This window comes from Zootoca vivipara, chromosome 6 (assembly GCF_965207765.1).
Source record: "Zootoca vivipara chromosome 6, rZooViv2.hap1.1, whole genome shotgun sequence".
NCBI classification, from domain to species: Eukaryota; Metazoa; Chordata; class Lepidosauria; order Squamata; family Lacertidae; genus Zootoca; species Zootoca vivipara.
In genome coordinates this window covers 58,126,006-58,148,059 of record NC_142589.1, presented here as the reverse complement: position 1 = coordinate 58,148,059, position 22,054 = coordinate 58,126,006, and the positions used below count along the sequence as shown (strand labels likewise).

Below are 22,054 nucleotides of genomic sequence, written 5' to 3'. Positions count from 1 at the left end.
AATATGCATGGAAGTCTCAACTCTTCCTTTGAAAAAAGTTCTATGTGACCATTTCACCTGAAAAAGAATCTTGGGTAACACAGAAACTTGCATTCTGTGGCCTCAATTATGTTATATATGTAAAATATATTTTTTAGGGGGGGAGGGAAATACTAATAAGAGCTTGCAGATAGCGGCCCCATGGCTCCAGGCCGGGTCATCTTCTGGGGGGGAGCTGCCCCCCTGCCCCACGGTGGGTACGCCTATGTTGTGAACATCAGTTGATCCTATGAAATGAATTATTTCCTCACACCTGTGAATTTCCCCTCAGGCATTGATTTGCAAATGGATCATTGAGATCAGGTTTCTTGTTTGGTTTTTGAAACTCAGACTTGTGGTTTATTGTGGAACATGTCCTGCACATTAACAGCGCATTAGTGGTGCCTTTATTTTGCTCCAGTTTGGTGATGCTTCCCCAATGCTACGACAATGTTGCTGTCTGGAGATGCTATAGGTGAGCAGGAATTAACTTATAGATTTGTCACATAAAAAGTTACAGCACTTCATCAGGAAGTTATTGTATATGCATTGTATATGGAAATGAAGCAGGAATCACATGTGACCCTACCTGATAGCATCACAAGCCGAAACCGTCACAAATGGGCAATGAAAACAACGTCTGGAGGGACCCTCATTGGATTTCGGCAAACCAGATTTTTAAAAATTGCGGGGGGGGGGTGTACACGGGCGGCATTTTAATGCCAACGATGTCGTGGGACCATCCCACACACACACACACACACCAAAAAACCCCACAGCCTTGCAGGCACAAGAGCACCGATCCGCTTGGAAGCAGTCCGGGCGATTCCCCGCGAAAGCTGGCCAGGGGCTCGCGCGTTTCCAAGAGCCAGTGAATGAGAAACGCGCGCCCTCCGATGGACAGCCGACGGCGGCAGGCTAAAGCAGCAGCCCGCTGCAGGGAGGGAGGCTGCAAAAGGGAAGGGAGAAGTTTTCCCGTTGCAGCTTGCACCGCTTGGGAACAAGTCCTGCAGCCTCCTGAACTACACACCCGGGCCCACAAAGACGCTTCCCGCAGTTCCGCTTGGTCTTTCAGAGACGCTGGAAGGGGAGGCGCGGATTCAGCGGCGCCCTTCCAAAAGCCCTGTGGCAAAAGACCACAGACAGGGCAGAATAGGAGCAGCCTGTGCCCCACCCTCGGGTTGCGTAGGCTGAAGGAAACCGCCTGGGCCTGATAAGCGTTTTGCAATCTGCCTGCTGAGAAAAAAGGCGCGGGACGGAGGATCTGTGCACAGATACGTCTGCACCCCTAGATTTCGGCTTCCAGGGAGAAGGGGCGGAGAGCGGTAGGCGGCGCAGCGGGTGCTCTTACCAGCGCGATCTTGTCCGCCTTTACTTGGAAGAGGGTCCTCCTCGGATTAAGCTGGGTTTACAGGTAAGCGAGTGGGCCAAGGGCTTTTTAAGATACTCCCCAACCCAATAATTATTGCTTTAAATCCTTAACGAGTGTGATGAAATATCGACTCTTACAGTCTTTTCTTTTTGACATACTGTATAATAATGCTGCGATGGTTCGCCACAAGGGGCTTGTACTGTACAGGGAGTTGTTTTGAGCAAAAACAACGTGTGCATTAGAGGCCACGCTTAGAGCAACCTTGTGTTGAGCTGTCACTAGATCTAGGGCCAGGGACACAGGGTGATTTGAAGTTTCCTTAGTCAAGATTTGTCTACTCCTTTTCCGCTGTAGAGTTTAAATGATTCCACTGGAAGTTGCCTTTGTGCAAAAAGAACAACTCCTTGAACTGTCACGTGATAGGACCATCAAATATATATATATATTGGAAATGAGGTCACTCAAATTTTGGCTTTATGCTACCAAAATTTCTCAGTTGCTGCATTGCCACTGAGTAACCTGTGCTTGCCAAGGAAGAAATTTCTGTGCTGCTGCCATTTGGTAGTAGGCATATATCTTTGCAAGACAGGTTTTTCAGAAGATGAAATTATCTGAGACAACCATCAAACCCTGTGTTGATGTACCTATTGGCAAAATGCAAACTCCACCACCCCACTGGTTCTTGCATAAATGAACTTCATTGTGAACAAAACTATTAAAATAGTTTGTTACATCTAACACTGCTTAGTGACAGTGTAACCATGTGTTTTTAGAAATGCAATCAGGTGGTTGGTGTTCTTACAGTCCCATGAACAAAATTGTGTAAATTTGTTAAGTACTATAAATATGTCAACAAATTCCACATGAATTTAAGTGAATTTTTGCATGGATGCCTCAAGTAACAATTATAATATAGGGAAATTTGCAGTTAAAATGCATAAAACCGATGGCTGCTGAAGACCCTTGGTCATGTGACAATAAACAGATAGGTCACTATACCAAAAAGATTGGGAACCACTGGCATATAAGATTGCAGCCTTCATCTCTTGAGTTTGGGCAGAGTAGGGTTACTGCTCCCCAGAGAACAGGCCCGGTTCTAGGTGCAGTCCCGGTGACGCGGGGCGCTGGGCCGGCAGGGGGGGGGCACTGCACGGCGAAGCCGCGCGGAAGCAGTGCTGCGCGCTGCGAGGGCGGGGGCGCCGGAGTGATCTCAGCGCCAGGGCGCCCGACCTGCTCTAGGCGGCCCTGCCAGAGAACTTTTTTTTACTGCTTTTTCTGGGAGAAGTGTGCCACTTTTAGAAACGTCTTGGTTTCAGAGAATGTAATCCGTAAAATAACATAATGAATGAGCACGGAGCAAGTCACATTGTGCAACTGGAATGGCTTCAGTGCTGATGACATCTAAAATCAAGATGGTGTGTGGGCACACTCATCTGAGAAGTTTTTAATTACTGAGTTAATATATCTATTTGACACACATCAGGGGTGCTCCAACATGCTGTTTGGATGCTTTCAGAGCCATACCCAGACCACAAGGAAAGTGCTCTCCTCTGTTGCAGATTGGGGGGATGTGTCCAAGGTGAGTTCCTTGTACCTGGATTCTGCCAGTCTGAGACAGAGGCAAGGGAGCACAGCAAGAATGGGGAATGTGATACCCTCTAGATTTGCCCCATCAAACTCAAGTCTTCCCTTAGCTGTCAGTTTCCTCATCCTTAGTTTCAGTTTGGCCCTTGTAGAATTCAGCAGGGACAAGGATGGAGACAAAACAAGACTTAGTTGGCTGCACCTGCCATTGGCTCTGACGCCACCTACTGTTGGGTTCCCAGCATTCCACCCTACCAGCCCCAGTGGGCACTCACCACCATTTTGTGTTCTCATCCACAATGCCATTCGAGGAAAGAAGGGGTCCTTCTTTGGAGGGTGTGATTGTTGTCCTTGGGTGGTGCTCATATTTGTTTCCTTTCTCCTCTACCGAAAGTGATGGCCTTGCTCCATATCATCGTCCTACTGCTGGTGGCTGGGCTGTGCATGGGCCAGGACTTCCCTTTCAGGGACCCCACATTGCCTTGGGAGGAGCGGCTGGACGACCTGGTTAACAGGCTGACATTGGATGAGATGATACTGCAGGTACAAGAAAGACTTTTTGACCATTTGACAGAGGTGGCAGAGCAGAACAGGTGTGGAGAGGCCTGGCAAAGGGCATCAAACTGCAGGAAGGGAGGAGGGCTGGTTTGGAATTGTAAGGAACATCAGACTCCTGTTGGATGGACCAAAGGACCATTGAGTCCTGCATCTTCTTTCCCATAATGGCCAACAGATGCTTCCGGGAAGTCCATAAGCCGAACATGAAGGTCCTTCTTAGATCTCATGGCCAATTGCAATGAAATAGCCTGGATAGCTCAGTTGGCTAGAGTGTGGTGCTGATAATGCTAATGTTGCAGGTTCAATCCCTGTATGAGACAGTTGCATATACCTGCATTGCAAAGGGTTGGACTACTAGATGATCCTCATGGTACCTTCCAACTCTACAATCCAACATGATAAAAATCTATAAAACTATGCATAGTGTGGAGCAAATGGGTAAATAAAATGTTTTCCTCTCTCTCTCTTAACACAGACAAAAGGAAGTACTTCTTCACACAACACATAACCATGGAACTCACTCCCACAAGGTGTAGTGTTTAATGGCCGACAACTTAGATGACTTTTTAAAAGGGTTACACAAATTCACAGAGAATAGGGCTATCAGTGGCTCCCTAACCATGTTGGAGGCAGTCCTGAATGCTAGTTGCTGGAAACAGCAGAAGGAAAGAGTCCTGTTGCACTCCGGTCCTGCTTGTGGGTTTCCCAGAGGCATCTGGTTGGCGACTGTGGAACTGAACTAGATGGGCCACCGGCCTGATCCAGGAGGCTCTTCTTATCTTATCGGCCACATCCCCTGGCAGACAGACCCATTATGTAACTGGTGGGATGTAGTAAGGCATGTAATCCTTAACCCAATGGAATGGGCCCTTCAGCTCCTTTGGACTCCACATTTTTATGGAATGTCCTGGGGGGGGGGGTGTAGAGAGAGGCCAGGTGGGCCGCATTTGGCCCCAGGACCTGAGGTTTCCTATCCTTGCGATGCATCTTTACTTGAGAGTAAGTCTAATTGGATTCAGTTGTCTTACCTCTGAGTAAACATGCATGGGAGGGGGCTGTAAATGTTGCAAGCCTTGTTAATTAATTTGGAATAACAACCACCTTATGATTGCCTTAGCATGGACAGAATAGATTCCCTGCTTCTCTCACAAGTGTGGGTTGAAAGGTGGGAGGGAAATCTACCACTGGTTACTTGGTGTTTAGAAGCATTTAATAGGCACTCAGTGGTCTAGCAGGAGTTGCCATCCCAGTGCACAAAGGAATCAGCCCTTTGGGATTCCCTGAGCTGTAAGCCGAATGCCACCTCATTGCAAAACAAAGACCAGATAGGGAAGAGTTCTGAGGGGCTGCCTCATCTGCTGACTGCCGTTGTGGCTCATTTACCCACAGATGGCAAGAGGAGGGGCAAAGGGCAATAACCCAGCGCCGCCCATTAAACGACTGGGCATTGGGCCCTACAGCTGGAATACGGAGTGCCTGCGTGGAGACGTTGAGGCCCCAGGATGGGCAACTGCTTTCCCCCAGGCCCTGGGCTTGGCTGCCTCCTTCAGGTATGGCTGCTGTTGAAAGGTGGGTCTTGGCTGTGGCTTCTCCTAGGTTCCCCTTGATTCCCTTTGAACCTACTCTACTAGTGTCCCATTTTGGCCCCAACAGAGTTGCTGGGTGGGGCTCTGTCCCCTGGGAGGGCCCACTGGGGCTTTGCCTTGTTGAGTGGCAGACAGCCATGAGCCGCCATTTTACATTTCCCAGTGTGCTTTGTAGGAACTTACCCCGTTATACCAATGAAATTAGGCAAGCACCTTTCTGGCATTGTTTCTGGCACCTTATTAAAATGCTTTTGTTTTCCAAGCCTACTCAAATATCCAAAGCTAACGTGAATTTTAACCTGTGATTTTCTTTTGTGATCATTTATATTTTTAACTATTGATCTTATTGATATTTGGAATTACTTTTAGATCAGCTTGTTTTTTAACTTTTGACTTTCATAGATCATTTAATGTATTTTAAAATGTTTTCTGTAAACTGCTTAGAGGTTTTGACATCTGAGCAGTAGAGAAATGTTGTTTTTAAAAATAAAATAAAAATCGCTTTCTGAGGGATTTTTTTGAAATTTAAAATGGCAGTTGCCTAGCATGCGGATGGGGTCTCTTGAGTGCATGAAGGGACGCTTAAAAAAGCAATGAACTGAGGGCTCTTTCATTCCTGGAGCCAATCCTGGCCTCGTTCTCCGTTCACACCATCTCAGCTGCTCCTAAAATTGCTGCCTGAAAATTACAGTTCTAATTACTGTATTAGAAATGGTTGCTGATATAAGAGAAGCAATTCTGCTTGGTTGCCAGCTGTCTCCCCCCCCCCCACCTCCTGAAGTAAGGTTCCTGAATGACACAAAGCCCTGTCAGATGGCAACGTGGCCTCCATTTCTGTCAGTTGCAAGAGGCAGCACCATTTTTTCCACAGAACTGAAGTTTATTTGAAAGAGGAATCACTTATTAAGATGTGTGCACACATTCCCTCGTCACCTCTAGTCATAGCTGCCAAGTTTTCCCTTTTCTCGTGAGGAAGCCTATTCAGCATAAGGGAAAATCCCTTTAAAAAGGGGATAACTTGGCAGCTATGCCTCTAGTAAACGGGTTTTGTATAATTTCAAAAGCCATGTGGATCAGATGCTGAAGAAGGAATAAAGAAATATGGGTGCCTCTTGAAAACCAGATTCAGCCCTCTGAAAAAAATATTTTCTAGCCTCACTGAAGTAGTCAATCTATTCCAAGGCCCTTAAAAAAAATGCTGGTAGGAAGCTGACGTGATTTAAATGCCCCTCCATATAGCCAGTGTGGTGTAATTGGACTAGGAAACGGGATCAAATCCTCACATAGTTCTGAAACTCAGTTGTGAGGACATTTTTGCCTCAAGCATTCAGTCAAACAGGGACCTAAAATGTCTCCTGAAGTGCCTCAGCCCAGACATAGGTTTGCCCCACCCCCCACCCCAGCCTCCGCCTTCAGCTTCAATAGCAACTTGCTAGATCAAAATGGCCTTTTTGACTTCCTCTCCACTGCTGCTTCTCTTTGCTGACAGCCCTGAGCTCATCTACCGCGTGGCCAATGCCACGGCCACTGAGGTGCGTGCCAAGCACAACTACTTCATCTCCGTTGGTAACTATGATGACCACACTGGCCTGAGCTGCTTCAGCCCCATGTTAAACATTATGAGGCACCCACTGTGGGGCAGAAACCAGGTATGAATGGTTTAGGAAACGGGGACTCCGCAGCTGGGAGAGCGGGGTCAAGGGAGGATACAGAGGGGTGGGCAGACCTGTCCTTTTCAGTTTCTCATTTTCTACATCAGTTTGTGATTTCCCTTCTAAAAAGTCCTCGCAGTGATTCATCAACATTTTCGTGTGGATTTATCCTAATACGAACATTTTTGTAAAGCAACTTCCCCCAGTACAATGCCTTTTTGTATGCTGTTTTCACCAATACAAGCATTTCTATGCACACTTTACACTAGTTTGTGCATGTTTGTACACATTTCTTGGCTGGAAAACTGCACTTCAAAATTCAGAAAAGAACGAATTTCAAAGGATGGCTGTGTTTTGGTTCTTTTCTTGTTTCAGAAAGTGCAAATTAAGTAGGGCTGCCTTTAAATGAAAACTGAATCTCATTTATTCCCCATCCATAGTGGTGCCTAAAGTGGGCAATAAGAGCCAAATATGGATTATTGGGGAACACATGATCTGTTTCTGGTCAAAGGTGTTACTCCTATTACCAAGCTTGGAGTATTGGGATGGTTGCTATTTTTTCCTATATATTTTCATATTCTATTTATTATTTACTTAATTTTGTAAGAATAAAAATGCAGGAATATGAGAAAACATGATTCTTAACCCTAAAGAAGGAATTTTTAAAAAATGCAAGAAAAAAAATATTTTTGCTTATTATTATTTATCAGAACCTCTGTACTGCTCAGCAAAAAACTTCCCCAAGTGATGTACAGTTTAAGGAAATGCAAGAGACAAGAAATATAGAAAAATGCTGCTTGTTTAAAAATATTTTACCAAAATTCCTGTACAGTGGTACCTCGGGTTACAAACACCTTGGGTTACAAACACTTCAGGTTACAAACTCCGCTAACCCAGAAATAGTACCTCAGGTTAAGAACTTTGCTTCAGGATGAGAACAGAAATCGTGTGGCAGCGGCAGCGGGAGGCCCCATTAGCTAAAGTGGTACCTTAGGTTAAGAACAGTTTCAGGTTAAGAACGGACCTCAGGAACAAATTAAGTTCATAACCAGAGGTACCACTGTACTGCTTAAAGTATAGATACCAAGCTGTGTATCTATATACATCTGTGGCTAAGATGTAATGCTGTTGGCATTTATCTAATTTCAAAAGGGAGGGAATGACTGTGGCTCTTGTCAGAAGTACCAGACAGCAGGTTCCTTTGTGGTGATGAAAGGTGTGGACACCAGGAACTGAGAGGAGGAGGAGGGATGTGTCACAGAGAACGGGCATGACCCAAGTCTGTCTGTCTGTCTATTCTTCAGGAGACTTACGGAGAGGATCCATTCCTGACCAGGGAGCTGGGTGTGGCTTTTGTGACAGGGCTGCAGGGCGACCACCCCCGCTATGTCAAGGCCAGTGCTGGCTGCAAGCACTTTTCCGTCCATGGGGGCCCCGAGAACATCCCTGAGTCCCGTTTCTCCTTTGATGCCAAGGTCAGTGTGACTGGCAGGTAGGGAGGTGGGAGGTGGCAAGGTCTGAATGGAGGAGGCTTCCTTTTCCTGTGTGCTGGCTCCCTCTCTCCCTCTCCCTGCTTCCGTCATCATCATTATCATTTATTTGTATGCCACCTTTCCACAGTAAACTATGCTCAAGGCAGCTCACAACATGAAGTTACATACAGTGGGACTGCCACTTATGCACAGTTTATTTACATGATTGTGGCCTTAGGCTCACAGCTGAAAAATAATTAAATGGAATGAGGAGAAAACCTGCTACAGAAGGAGTTTGTAGAGCTCTACACCTTGTTTTCCAGCCTCTGGGAAGGATGTATGAGGCTCTGGGACTCTCCCAGGACCCTCGTACAACCTTCCCAAAGGCCGGTAAGTAAGGCAGAGGACAAGACCCACTCTGGACAGATAGGGATGGTTAATTTGGTGGGTGGGTGGTTCTGGGGGTTTCCTGCCTTTTGCACATGGACCCCTGGAACAGAACCCTCACATAAGTGGTGGGCTCACTGCAACTCACTAAGTTATAACAAAATTGAGATAATCAATTGGTTAATGAAAGCATCTCATTAAGAAATATTCAATTCAATTAAGCAACCCCCTTTTAATTAATAATAAGAATCATAGAGTTGGAAGGGACCACCACTGAAATTAAATCTTGGCTCCAAAATCTTGAATCCCTTAAACCTCCCTTCCAAACTGTTGCTGTTTTGTGGGTGGGATTCAATCACATACCAGCAAATTTGGGTTATGCAATAAAAGTTGATTTGGTGCTCTTGCACAACAAACAGCAGTGGGGTCCGTTCCCCCACTGCTGCCCCTGAGCCCCATAGCTATTCCCCTCTGCTGGTGGGCAAAGCTATGTGTTACATGCAGATTGCTCTGCACTCCCTAAGTTATCCTGCTTCCCTCTGATACAGTAAAGGGTGTTGTTGTGCTGCCATTGTTCAATTAAGATTCAGCAGCCAGTCTTGTTGACTTCTCTACATAGAATGGGGAGAGTGACGCCATCTTGTTCTTTACTTCAGGCGGCAAAATGTATTGGGCTGACCCTATTTCTAGGTGTCCTGGAATTTTGCCAACAATGCTTGGGGTGGTGGTGGTGGTATGCCAGGAGGGAGTGACATCTGTGCTCTGTACCAGGTGGAGGAGCGTGACTGGCGCATGACCTTCCTGCCTCAGTTTGAGGCCTGCGTACGGGCTGGAACCTTCAGCTTCATGTGCAGCTATAACAGGTATGTCTGGGTTCTCTCCCTAACTTTTGGATGGCAATGGGACATTAAGCTTCAATCCGGATCCCAGTTAACCTGAGAGTGAGCCCCCATTGAATTCAGTAGGATGTACTTCTGAGTAGACGTCGTTAGGCTTGTGGCCCCCAAGGTTTCTCCCAAGTGAATGTGGCTGAAAAAGTTTCCCACCCCTGTGCTAAAATTATGTTGTTTGTCATTAGAGCAGGGGGCATACCAGCAATGTTTGCAATGCTTTTGAGCCTGATAGTTTTCTTTCTGGCCTCTGCCAGGATTAATGGAATCCCCGCCTGCGCTAACAAGAATCTGCTAACAGACATCCTGCGTGGAGAATGGGGCTTCCAGGGATATGTGGTGAGCGATGAGGGAGCTGTGGAGCTGTTATGGCTTGGTCACAACTATACCCACAGCTTGCTGGAGTCTGCCATAGGTGAGCACTGACGCAGCATTGATGTCCAGCTCTCAGCCCAGAGTGGGCAGCTCCCCATAACGAGGACGGGGTGAGAAATTAGATCAGGCTTGCACTTTAATGAGAACACGACCAATTTTGTAGTTCTTGGACCAATAACATGAATCAAAACACAATTATCTTTCAGAACCCACAGTAGTCTTAATTTTGCAACACAGTTCTCCAATCAAACAGTTGGCATCTGTCTGTCTTGGGAGCCAATGGAGGAGTATTGTGTACATAATGGATTATATTAGGGGAATGTGTGATAAAAGTCTATAAGTGAAAATAATGTACACAGAAATGATTTATATCAGGACGTGGCTTGCAAAATGGTGTACGCTACTCAAAGCTGCATACCAGAATGGGTATATCTTACTAGAAATTAGAAACTTTAGTCTTAATGTTAGAAAGGGCACAAAACAATATATTATGTATTACTGTGATTAATATTTTTGTCCCATTCTTATGCTTGTAACGCATCCAGAGGGGCTTATGTTTTAAAAGGATACAATGCAGTTAAGTTCAGCCAAGGAAAAGTTGTGTCTCTGAACTCTTGGACTATAATGATCCCATTCCTCTACCTCTCATGCTGCAGTTTCTGTGAATGCTGGATGCAACCTGGAAGTTTCATACGGGATGGTGAACAATTCTTTCACGTTTATAGGCCAGGCTGTTGCCAAAGGCAACATCTCCTTGGAAGTAAGTGGTTCCACCCAAGAGGAACAAGGAGTGGGAAAGAGTGGGTCATTGGATGTAGTGTAGTTTGGGGGGTTCACTGGATGCAGTTATTAGTGACCATCCTATTGCAGCTCACGCATGCCAAAATGTGAAATCATCCTATTTCCTAAAGAATATCCTGCAGATAGACAATGGCACCTGAGGAGCATATTCCCTGTGTGAACATTTTAGTTATTTAGTTAAGATATTTAAATATTGTGTCTCAAGTAATTTCTATAAAAGTAATACAAAATGCAAAACAGATTAAAACATCGGAAAATAGAAAAATTAGAACAGCATCCATAATGCCTCCTCAAAAGACCCTTACCTCTTGCTCCAGAGAGACCTGGTGCTTGCTGGATGTTTTAGACTAAGCTCCCATCAGCCCCAACCAGCATGGCCAATGGTTAGGGATGATGGGAGTTGTATTCCAAAACACCTGGAGGGCACAAGCTTGGCTGTTCCAGAGAGTAGGATAGACACCAGCAGGTTCAAATTTTGAGAAACGGGTTTCCTGAGAGTACAAGGTGTTCAATAGTGGGACAGTGTATTAGAAGGAAGTAGACTCTCTGTTATTAATAGTTTTTTTTTAAAGCAGACTACCTTTTAGGGATGCTGTAACAAGGGTGTTGTTCTAGATGCCCTTTGAGATCCCTACAACATTTTTAGCAGTCTGTGGTTTGAGGCTTTTCCTCCCCTTATACACATTCTGCTTCTGTTCCACTCCTAACTCTGAGACTGCCAATACATAACAAAGAGGAAATGATAGTAAATAATGACGTTAATACAATACATGATATAGCTACTAATATTTCCTCTGTCCCTGATCTCAGTAGTATCTGAAGCAGAGAATATAGCCACACCAAAAAGATAGCTCAAACGTACTAATTCACCAATCAGTTTCTTTAATGAACTTGTAAAATACAATCCTAGCAACTGTCTTCACAGCAGGATTAATTTGTGTATTTTATTAATAGCCTCAATCAAATGTTCCTTTGCAGTAATCTGAAATAAATCCATCTGGTCCATTTACTTACTACATATTTGATGTTTTCTAATGGCTTGATTTTCCTCAGTATTTTGCTTCTCTCCATGTGTAATTGCAGTAGGCTTAAAACCTTTTGGGATCTTAAGAGCTGTGTACGTTTCTGTAATATTCTACAAGGTCTTCAGTTATATATGACATCGAGGAAGGGGAGGTGAGCGAGGCTTTGCTGACACAGTTTCACAGAACAAGTGGGGCGTTTCCCTACCCTTTCCCTGGAAGTCTGTGGGAGTGAAGATCTTTCACCCATCTCCATTCTTCCATTACACTGCTGCTTCACTAGCCAACTCTGTGCCTTTCCACCCTCCTACTATCTCCTGCAGACAATCAGGGCCAGTGTCCGCCCACTTTTCCGCACCCGCTTGCGCCTGGGTGAGTTTGACCCGCCAACCATGAACCCCTACAATGCCCTGGGACTGGAGGATGTGCAGACGGAGGCCCACCGCCAGCTGGCTCTTGAAGCTGCCATTCAGTCCTTTGTCCTGCTAAAAAACCAGCGTGGGATGCTACCTCTTAAGGCCCCAGATGTGTTAAGGAAGAACTTTGCAGTAAGTATTCACCATGGAGTGGTGTGATGGGGAGGGCATCTCATCCCTTGCTCATTCTCCATAAAGTTGCATTGCCTCTGGCAACACTGGAACAGGGCAGACTGCAATAGAGAAACTAAATGCAGAACCCAGTAGTGAAAGATTGAACTATTGATTTCTGTGCTTTGCGTGCATTAAAGTTTCTGTTTCAAAACCTGCCATCTCCAGCTGAAGGGTGGAGAGAGACCCTTGTCCCAAGTCCTTGAGGAATTGCTGCCAGTCCTGTGCTCAGTGGACCCAAGTGCAACTGCACTGTCCCCACTTGTGATTTCCAGCAATTGGCTGGAATGGCAGTGACCAATTTCTGTTTTCCACATTAGGCCTCAACCCCTACATGTTGATACACAACAAGTGCCCATTATTTGCATGTTCCGGGAGCAATTTTTTGTTCCAACAGACTTTCCCAGCTGGATAAATGGGTGTTTTCCATGAGTGTCTACCTTGTGTGGTTTTAGTTCGGTTTTAAATCCATTTACGCTCTCTCCCGCGCGCTGTCTCTCTCTCTCTCTCTCTCTCTCTCTCTCTCTCTGTGTGTGTGTGTGTGTGTGTGTGTGTGTGTGTTTAATTATCTTCAATGTATGCCTCCTTGAAACTGTTGCTTGGAAGGTGATGAATAACTTAATAATGTTGCATGGCCCCTGGTCCTCCCACTCTCTGGATCGTCTGAATCCCATTGTGGCCCCTAATTTCTTCTTGGCAGGTGGTTGGGCCCTTTGCCGACAACCCTAGGGTTCTCTTTGGGAACTACGCTCCAGTCCCAGAGCCTCAGTACATCTATACACCCAGGTAAGTCCTGAAGAAACATCTTCTCTCCTCCCCCCAATCCATCCTTGGAAGGCATTCCTGGTAGGATGCTGGACTAGCTGTATCTTCATTTAAATCCAATCTGCACCCTAGGGTTGGCCTTACTTTTTGCATGCAGAGTAGGGCTACCTTGCCAGACAGATTCTGCAACAGATGACAATAAATTACGATAGTTTTCAAAAGGGACTGAAGTCCTTCAGGCTGAGGACATGCTGGATGCCAGACCCATAACTGCCCTTTAAGTAGGGCTGTCTCATACACACATCCTTGTTTGATGCAAGATCAAGGAGAGAGTAGTTGCTGTTCCAGAGCTCAGAATGGCTCATTGCATTTCTCATCCCATCCTTGAGGCTCTGACTTGCTTAGTTTTGCCAGTAGAACCACATCATGTGCATTTCAGAGTCAGAACCTCTCTCTGGAAATGAAGCTTTGAGCGCCTTAGTCCCAGGAAATCTGCATTCCTACACCCAGCACTCTGCTTTCCCCCTCCCACACCGGGCATTTATTTTCCATTTCCATTCACTTCCCTCTTCTGCTTTTGCTTCAAAACAAGAACAAAACCCCTAGTGCCAAGGCCAGCTCTTGGAAGCCAAACACTCTATTGAAAAGAAGCAAATACACTCTCATTGATGCAGTGAGTTGTGGCCACAGGATTTGGGTGTGCATGGTCCAAAAATCCAAGAAGCCACTGCCACCCCATGATGCCAGACACAGCCCACCACCCTGTATGGTGCCCTGCTGGGTCTCCATAACCCGTTGGATGGGGCTAAGTTCCAGGCAGATCCCACTACGTGGCTGGTTTGGCTTTGCAGTCCATGCAGGCCAAATCCAGATATTTTTTGGCAGAGAACAAATACATTTCCAGTGTTTGCCCTTAAGAAACTGAGAGCTGTTCTCATCTCTGCCTGGTGCAGGAGAGGCCTGGCAACAATTGCAGCGAATGTCACCTTTGCCGCCGGATGTACCTTTCCTACGTGCAGCTCCTATACGCCAGCCCAAGTGAAGGCTGCGGTAGAAGCAGCAGACATCGTGGTTGTGTGCCTAGGTACAGGTAAGCCCCACATCTGGTGAAGAAAGAGGGTAAGAACAGCACCATGCTTTTCCCTACAGTGCAATGTTCACTTCACATGTTAAGTAGTAAGACCCAGGAGACCATCTGCTTGCTGCATGCTGCAGCACTGCAAGCACTGATTCTTTAGTTTTAATTCTCTCTGTCTATCACAGGGTGAGAAATCCATGTGCATTTTCATATACAGTACATATGAATGCATCCATGCCCACATACCTTGTGGTTATTTTCTTCTGTGCAGTCAAGTACATATAAAGCCCCTTCCATGCCTTAGTCATGTAAAGAGGTCTCCCCAAGTTCAAGGACTGCACAGATCACCCTGCTCCTGACCACACAGCTTCCTTGAACCAACCTCTGTGGGCATCTGCAAAGGGAAACCTTTTTGCAATCAACCTTTTTGCAAGATACCGGTAACAACCTGTGCATTTGGAGTTGAATGGCAGGGAAAGCCGCGTGCACAGATGTCTATGCATGTGCAGGCTTCCCCATCTATGTGTGCACAGTGCACAAACTCAGGTGGGTGGGATTCTGGGGAAACTTCAGCCAGCGGCAGGGCCAGCCTTGTGGGTTCACAATCATTGGTTCTCATGGAGCTCCCTTGAGGCATTAATCATGACAGCAGGGAGCACAGATGTCATGGTCAGTGGTGATGGGAGCTGTGGTCCACCAGCATGCAGAGGACCATAGATTCCTCATCCATAGCAAAGACCTCAAGCCACTCCATCAGTGGAGCCTGGCTTCTCAGTAAGACAGATGGACATCTTCAGTTGCTTTTAGAGAGTGGTACTTTGCCATTTCTCAAAATTTTAGAAAGGAGATTTTCAGAGAGGAGCCTCCTTGGTTTGTTTAGAATGAAGACAAGAGGGAAGGGAGTGGGCGTTTAACATGTTTAACATGCCTTCTAACTCCCTCTGCCCAGGAATTGATCTGGAGGCAGAAAACAAAGACCGGAAGGACTTGGCCTTGCCTGGCCACCAGCTGGAACTCCTTCAGGATGCTATGGCCTGGGGTGAGCTTGATGTTTTGCCCTGGGGGAGACTACATGAAGAAGGGGAATGCCAAGGGCACTTGGTTGCACCAAGCACTGTAGAAAGTGGAGCCTGCAGGTAACCCACAGCAAGCAGCCAATCCAAACTCTTCTGTGGCTCATGGGCAGTTGTGAAATTGAGGTGTTTGGTGGGGGGGGGGGCTCCCTTGGCAATTGTTTTGATTTACCCTTAGGAAGCTTCCAATGTTGAGTCAGGCATTGGTCCATCAAGCTCAGTGTTGTCCACATCAAGGGTTACGTTCCTTCTGGGATAATCAGTTGGGGGCTACATGCTGGCAGTGGGCAGGGTCAAAGGCAGCAGTGGGTGAGGCCCATAGCCAAATGAGGACAGGACACGCGCCATTTCCATCTCCTTACTGCCTTCTTCTCTCCTCCTTCCTTCCCAACCAGCAGGCTCTGGGGCAGGGAGGAATTGCTCTCACAGAGGTCCCAACCGATAACTTGCAGAAGGCTTTTGAAAGTAGGCCGTATGTACCCTGAGGGCTATTGATGCTCCCTGTTGGCTGCTCCCAGAGAGCTTCCTGGCTGAATAAGGATTTGAACCTTAGACTTGAAGTTCTACACTCTCCAGAGTGTTGGGTTATGACTCCTTAAGAAATGTTTGCATGCATGGCATTGATTTGGCCTGTTTATTAATTGCTTGAGGCTTTGATTTCAGCTGCTGGACGTCCAGTGATTCTGCTGCTATTCAACGCAGGCCCACTTGACGTGAGCTGGGCCAAGGCACAGGACAGAGTGGGAGCGATCTTAGCCTGTTTCTACCCAGCTCAGGTCACCGGCCTGGCTCTTGCCAAGGTGTTGGTGGGAGCTAAAGGGGCAAATCCTGCTGGCCGACTCCCTGCTACGTGGCCTGCAGGCATGCACCAGGTAAGACTAGGATGCCCAGAAATTTGTAGGTAAGACAATCCCTGCCCCCACAGACTTGCAGTTTAACAGACATGACATACAAGGAAAAAGGGGTGGGGAGGGAGGAGGGGGAAGCAAGCTCAGGCACCAGTTCTTAAAGCAGGAATGGTTTTTTGGCCCCATGGGCTAGATCCATATCAGTATCAGCCATGCATTATGACATCACATGATAGACAGGTGGGTTGTCCCACTCACCTGTCAAAATCTCTTGTGGGGTTCCCACCCACCCACCAGCCAGCTGGCTTGTGGGTGCTTGGGAACCACAGCACAAGGGGCCTTGCTAGACTTGTGCTCAACACTTTGGGAAGCACAGAGCATTGGGATGGCAAAGCACTTTTTTGTCCTGTCCTCTGGAGAAAGGAAAGAAGGCTGCGTTTTATAGGCTAAATTTGCCATGCACATGTTCCCCGAGCAAAATTGAACCCTCACTTGTCAGCCTACAAGTGGGGTTTACATTCTGCTGTGTTAGCTGCAAGTGTGTATTCCTTCCTGGCATCCAATGAAATATGGGCATGTTTTAAGGGTGTACATGAACCTGAGCCTTGCAAGCAGGAACTGAACAGGAAAAGCAATTAGCATTGTGGATTTTTGAGGACATGTTTGCTAAGACCCTTTACAGGCACCATGGAAATTACTGGCAAGCACACTGGTGTCCACAGGTGCTGCATTGGCGACCCCTGAGCTAAGATATATTCCTTGCTATTGGTTGTACCTTGTGCATTTCCCACCATGTGCCTCCTCATTCAGATTGGCTTGACCCATGGGCTTCTTCCCATCCTGTTCACTCATTTGTGGCTGTTACCACAGGTTCCACCAATGGAGAATTACACGATGGTTGGACGGACGTACCGCTATTATGGGGACGAGGCTCCGCTGTACCCCTTTGGCTATGGGCTCTCGTTTACCACCTTTCAATACAGTGACCTGGTGCTAGATTCCAATGTTGTGTCCATTTGCAGTAACCTCAGCATCTCTGCAGTGGTGAAGAATGTGGGCTCCAGGGATGGTGAAGAGGTGAGGCAGCATGTGTGTATTTGCCCACAAACTGGGATAGCAGGGAGAAGAGGGAAGAATTCAACTATTGTCATAGCGCTATGACAATCATTCCATTAGTACAAGCTTTTTCAGATGGAAAAATCCCCACTCCAGTTAAAAAAGCAAGTTTCTAGCCCTTACGGCTGTGAAGATATGCTTGAAGTGTGTGATCATGGAAGCCAGGGAGATTTCTGAGCGTGAGCCTGAAATTGGTTCCTGTTCCCTGCCCCAAGTGCGCTTGCAGCTCCTTACTGAATCGCAGGAGCCAGGAAGTGCCTTCAGACACTTTGGTTTGATGAGATTGGGATGGATCTCCTGAGCTCAGTGTTGCTCTTCCTTATGATAAGCAGACATAGAATAAACCATGTCAAAATGCATCATTTTATATAGGCCATGTATTTCAGATCTGGAACTAGTGGGTAAGGTTTTGGGAGAAGGTGTTTTGGTGTCCTTGTCTCCGGGTAGATGGGGCATTATTCCCATGCACCTGCCTTTTGTAGTTTGCAGTTCCAAACAATGCTGCTGCCTCCACCACCAACACATGCATGGCTGGAAACTCCTAGAGTGTGGTGTAGTGGTTAAGAGTGGTAGACTCGTAATCTGGGGAGCCGGGTTCGCGTCTCCACTCCTCCACATGCAGCTGCTGGGTGACCTTGGGCTAGTCACACTTCTCTGAAGTCTCTCAGCCCCACCTCCCACCTACCTCACAGGGTGTCTGTTGTGGGGGAGGAAGGGAAAGGAGAATGTTAGCCGCTTTGAGACTCCTTCGGGTAGTGATAAAGCGGAATATCAAATCCAAACTCTTCTTCTTCTTCTTCTAGAAGAAAGAGCCTTGGGGTTTTCTCCTCCTAACAGTTCTTTCCTTCTGCAGGTGGTGCAGCTCTACCTTCGCTGGGGAGGGGCATCTGTGCCAGTGCCACGCTGGCAGCTGGTTGGCTTCCGCCGGGTTCCAGTGTCTGTGGGACGTGCCGTGAAAGTACCCTTCCAGTTAGACTTCAGCCAGAGAGCCATCTGGGCTGGGGAGTGGCGCCTGGAGCCTGGCACTTTCACCCTTTTTGTTGGGGGGCAGCAGCCCTTCCAGGAAACCCGGGCCCCTTCTAACATCCTGCAAGCTGATTTTACAGTCTCCGGGAAGGCCTGCCGCACCATCCAATGCTAGTCGTTGGAACTGATGAGGGAGGAGCCCCCTGAAAGGCAAAAGGGCATCTCACTTGGTCAGGCCATGTATATATGAGATGAGTTTCTGCATTAAGAAAAATGTGTAGGAGGAGGGAGAGACTGTGAGGCCCTATGAACATTGGGAGTGGGTAATATACCTTGTTTTTGTGGCCTGTGTGGCAAGAACTGTTTTCAGTGGAGCACTGGTGAGGCCGGGGCTGATCTGGAGAAGAAGGTTCTGGGATAACAGATGGTTATTCTCTGAAAGGTTGAGAACAGTTTGCTTTTTAAAGTCATTGATCATGTCTTCAGCTAGCTTTGCTAAAACTGAATAGGCAATAAAGGGCTCAAATAGCAGCAAGCGGAGGCTGCTTGAAAGATTCTTGTTTTGTTCCGATCTCATGTGTCATAGGCACCTGGAGGTGGGGTTTGGGGCACTTACATCCATTGGGACTGGTAGGGCAGAAAGCAGGAAAGCCAACAGTTTTTCTTCTTTTCTTCTTTGGCGATCACTCATAACCGAGTAAGATTGTCTTCCATGAACACAGTCTTAGCGGTGTGTCTGTAGGTGACTGTGGAGGCCAATTCTGGATCCACACGTCCTTCCAGAGTTTCTGGGCAGGAGTTGATAATGGTGAAGGTTTGCCAAATGTGCCTTTCTCTTAGCTTGTTTCTCCCTTTCGTCTTGAGTTTGAGTGTCTTCCAGAGCTACTTATAGGCAGAGCCAGGTAATTTTAGTTTTGTCCCCATCCTCCTCCCTGCTGAGTTCTGCAAGGGCAACAGACTAAGGAGGAGGAAGCTGACAGGCAGTGCCAACCCTTGAGCTGGGTGCAGGTAAGAAGAGGGGCAAGTGGGCAGACTGTGGGGCAATGCAGGGCCGTCTCGAGCAGGTCAGGCACCCTGGCGCCGTGGTGCGGAGATTGCTCTGGCGACCCCCCCCGCCCCGTTTCTTGCTGCGGCTGGTGGGCTTCCACGCAGCTCTGCTGCACGGCGCCCCCCTGCCGGCCCCGCGCCCTGGCGCCCCGCGCCACCCAGCCTACCCCTAGAGCCGGCCCTGGGGCAATGCCTCTTTCACCCTAACTGAGCAGCCTCCATTGAGAGGTGGGCCATGTCTCTACTTTTAGTCTGCCCAGGGAACTGTCCCCATCCCTCTCTCCTTATCACTTACAGAGAATGCTCAACATCCTCATCCAGCCACAACCCCCAGGATTCTTTTGCTGAAGCCATGGCAGTTAAAACAGTGTTAAAAAGTTATTCCCACATAAATTGACTGTTGCACATATGAGGCTGCCGTATTTGATGTCAGGCCACAGGTTTCACTGGGGAGCATCAATTCTCAGTCTCTTACCTGATATCCTTTAAACTGGAGGCAGTGGAGGTTGAACCTGGAATCGTCAGCATAGAAAGCAGATGCTCTGCCAATCAGCTGTGGTGGCTCTTCCCTTCTGCCAGGCATCTGTTTAAAAATGGTGTGTGTCAGAGCACAGTTGACCTGTACCATGCCACTTCATGTGTTTTCTTAGTTCTTCTCTCAACCATCAGCACTTTGCTAATTTTGTCCAAGGTAATCAAGAGCTTTTGATTGGGTTGGGGCTGATAGCAGCCCCCACTTCTCCCCTTTCTCTTCCACTGTGAAATATCATTGCAGTGTGACCATGAGTCCACCAGATGGAGGCTTTGCACATGTTTCCACCGCCTTTCCACTTTTCATGAGGTTATGAGACTGGCTAGCTGTTCTGCTTTCTGGAGGAACACGTGGTGTATGTTTGTCTAGAAACAATTCCTCATCCCTACAATGTCTATGGCCAGTTTCCATCTTCATCTACAAATTCCTTTTGCCTCTGGAGTTCACAGTTGGGAGAGGTGGGGGGCTAAGGGCTTCCCCAGACTGGTGGTTTTTTCTTTCTTTTATTGCAGGTGTCATGGATCCAATAGTAGTGGTGGATTTACACTGGACCACCCACACACCATTCAGCTTTATTGGTTGTTCTGCGATACTTCCCCAGTTACTACGTTGTTGCTGTTTGGAGGGGTACTGTTCACTACAGTGCAACAAGTGGGACAGCACACATACCACCCAAACATTTGCAGGGTGCTGTGATGGGGAAAGAAGCAATATAACTGGCCCAAAACCTTTGTAGACGCAAGCTGCATTGTGTAACTGGGAACTGCAAACTGGGAATTAGTTATAACTGCCCTGATACCATCCTGAGCACAAATCATGCATGCACAATAAAAGGGTTGGCCAGAAGGGATTTAATTTTATCTATCCTAGAGGGACCAGATTTGGCCTAGGGGCTAGCAATTGCTGACACCTGGCCTAAAGGGTGGTGAACTGGCTTTCCCAGTTCTGATGGTTAAGTGAGGCTGGGGGACCAAGTTGGTGACTTAGACCAGGAATCAAGTCCAGCTAGATTGCCTTTTTAGCTGCCCAAATTAAGACCAAAAACTGGCTTGAGCATATACAGTACAACAATTAAGGCAGCAATCTTCTTTACGCCTTTACTAGGTGATGGCAGATATTGATTGTTAGAAAGAGGGGAATTGTGAGAACTTGAGAGGTTCTCAAATGTTTGGGACAATGTTGACTATCCAAGCCGGCAGATTCATGCATCTTTTTGTTTCATTACATTGCTGGATTCTTGGGGTCCTTTTCCAATGAATATTAAACCATCGTTTGGTTCCTCAAAGGGAGAGGGTGAGTAGGAGGGCAACATCTATCTTCAAGCCCAAGAGGTGAAACTACTTCTGCCAATAAATAATACAATGTTTTGTTCTTCGGACACTGAACCAGCCAAACTGCACAAGCTAGTGAAATGGAAAAGCAATGGTATTTTTAAGGGTGTCCGTGAAGCAGTGTGGAATTCAGTAGGGGGTACCCCTAGACTCCCTTGGTGAGCCAGGGATGACTGATGCATTGCTCCAGAAGGATGGGTGTACTTCTAAGGGCTGATTCCCCTTATCTAAGGTATGCAGGTGTGAAGTAGCTTGGAAGTAGGATCATGCCAGATGCCTTCCTGGAGAGAAACTGCTACAGGAAGAGTTACAGGTAGGTAGCCGTGTTGGTCTGAGTTGAAGCAAAAATAAAAAAAATTCCTTCAGTAGCACCTTAAAGACCAACTAAGTTTATATTTTGGTATGAGCTTTCGTGTGCATGCACACTTCCTCAGATACCGGAAGAGTGATGTCACATGAAAGTGTAGCAAGCTACGGTGTGTGTGCGTGTGTGTTGGCATGTTTTTGTAAAGGTTCCTGGGAGGTGATTCAACATGCCACATTGCACACACATCAGGTCACCAATGTCAGGGCTAGAGGGCAGGCTTCTCTCTCTCTCTCTCCCTCTCCCTCTCCCTCTCCCTCTCCCTCTCCCTCTCTCCCTCTCTCCCTGTGTTTTCACAGGGTCACCATTGGGGTGGATGGTGTTGTTGACAAATTTCAGGATCCAGTCTGCCTACCGCCTGCATAGTCACACATTCTGGATTCTGTTCCTTGGAAAGAAAGACTACAAGAGAGAGAAGCCTTTGTATCTCTTGTATTGCTGTTGCCAGTCCTCTTCAGGAGTCTTGCAGGAGCCGGAAGCTGCTAAGACCATCTGCTCAAGGGGACCTACAAGATTCAAGAAGCAATCTACAGTATTTGAAAAAAGTTCACAGAGGTCCAGGGTCACAGGGGGTCAGAGATCTACTATTTTTGCAGGTCATCCAGTGAGCTTGATGCCTGAGCGGGGATT

General features: G+C 47.1%; 1 protein-coding gene across 1 annotated transcript; it reads left to right on the top strand.

Moving 5' to 3' along the window:
• The first annotated feature begins 917 nt into the window (after positions 1-917).
• Positions 918-18,706, top strand: LOC118087022 (uncharacterized). Its single transcript, XM_035119244.3, has 15 exons — positions 918-1,432; positions 3,369-3,517; positions 4,922-5,082; positions 6,608-6,767; positions 8,075-8,245; positions 9,401-9,492; positions 9,777-9,934; positions 10,551-10,654; positions 12,041-12,265; positions 13,005-13,090; positions 14,023-14,159; positions 15,097-15,186; positions 15,884-16,092; positions 16,939-17,145; positions 18,038-18,706. Exons 2-15 carry the CDS (start codon positions 3,371-3,373, stop codon positions 18,323-18,325), a joined length of 2,235 nt encoding a protein of 744 aa, XP_034975135.1. The 5' UTR covers positions 918-1,432; positions 3,369-3,370; the 3' UTR covers positions 18,326-18,706.
• Positions 18,707-22,054: the final 3,348 nt, after the last annotated feature.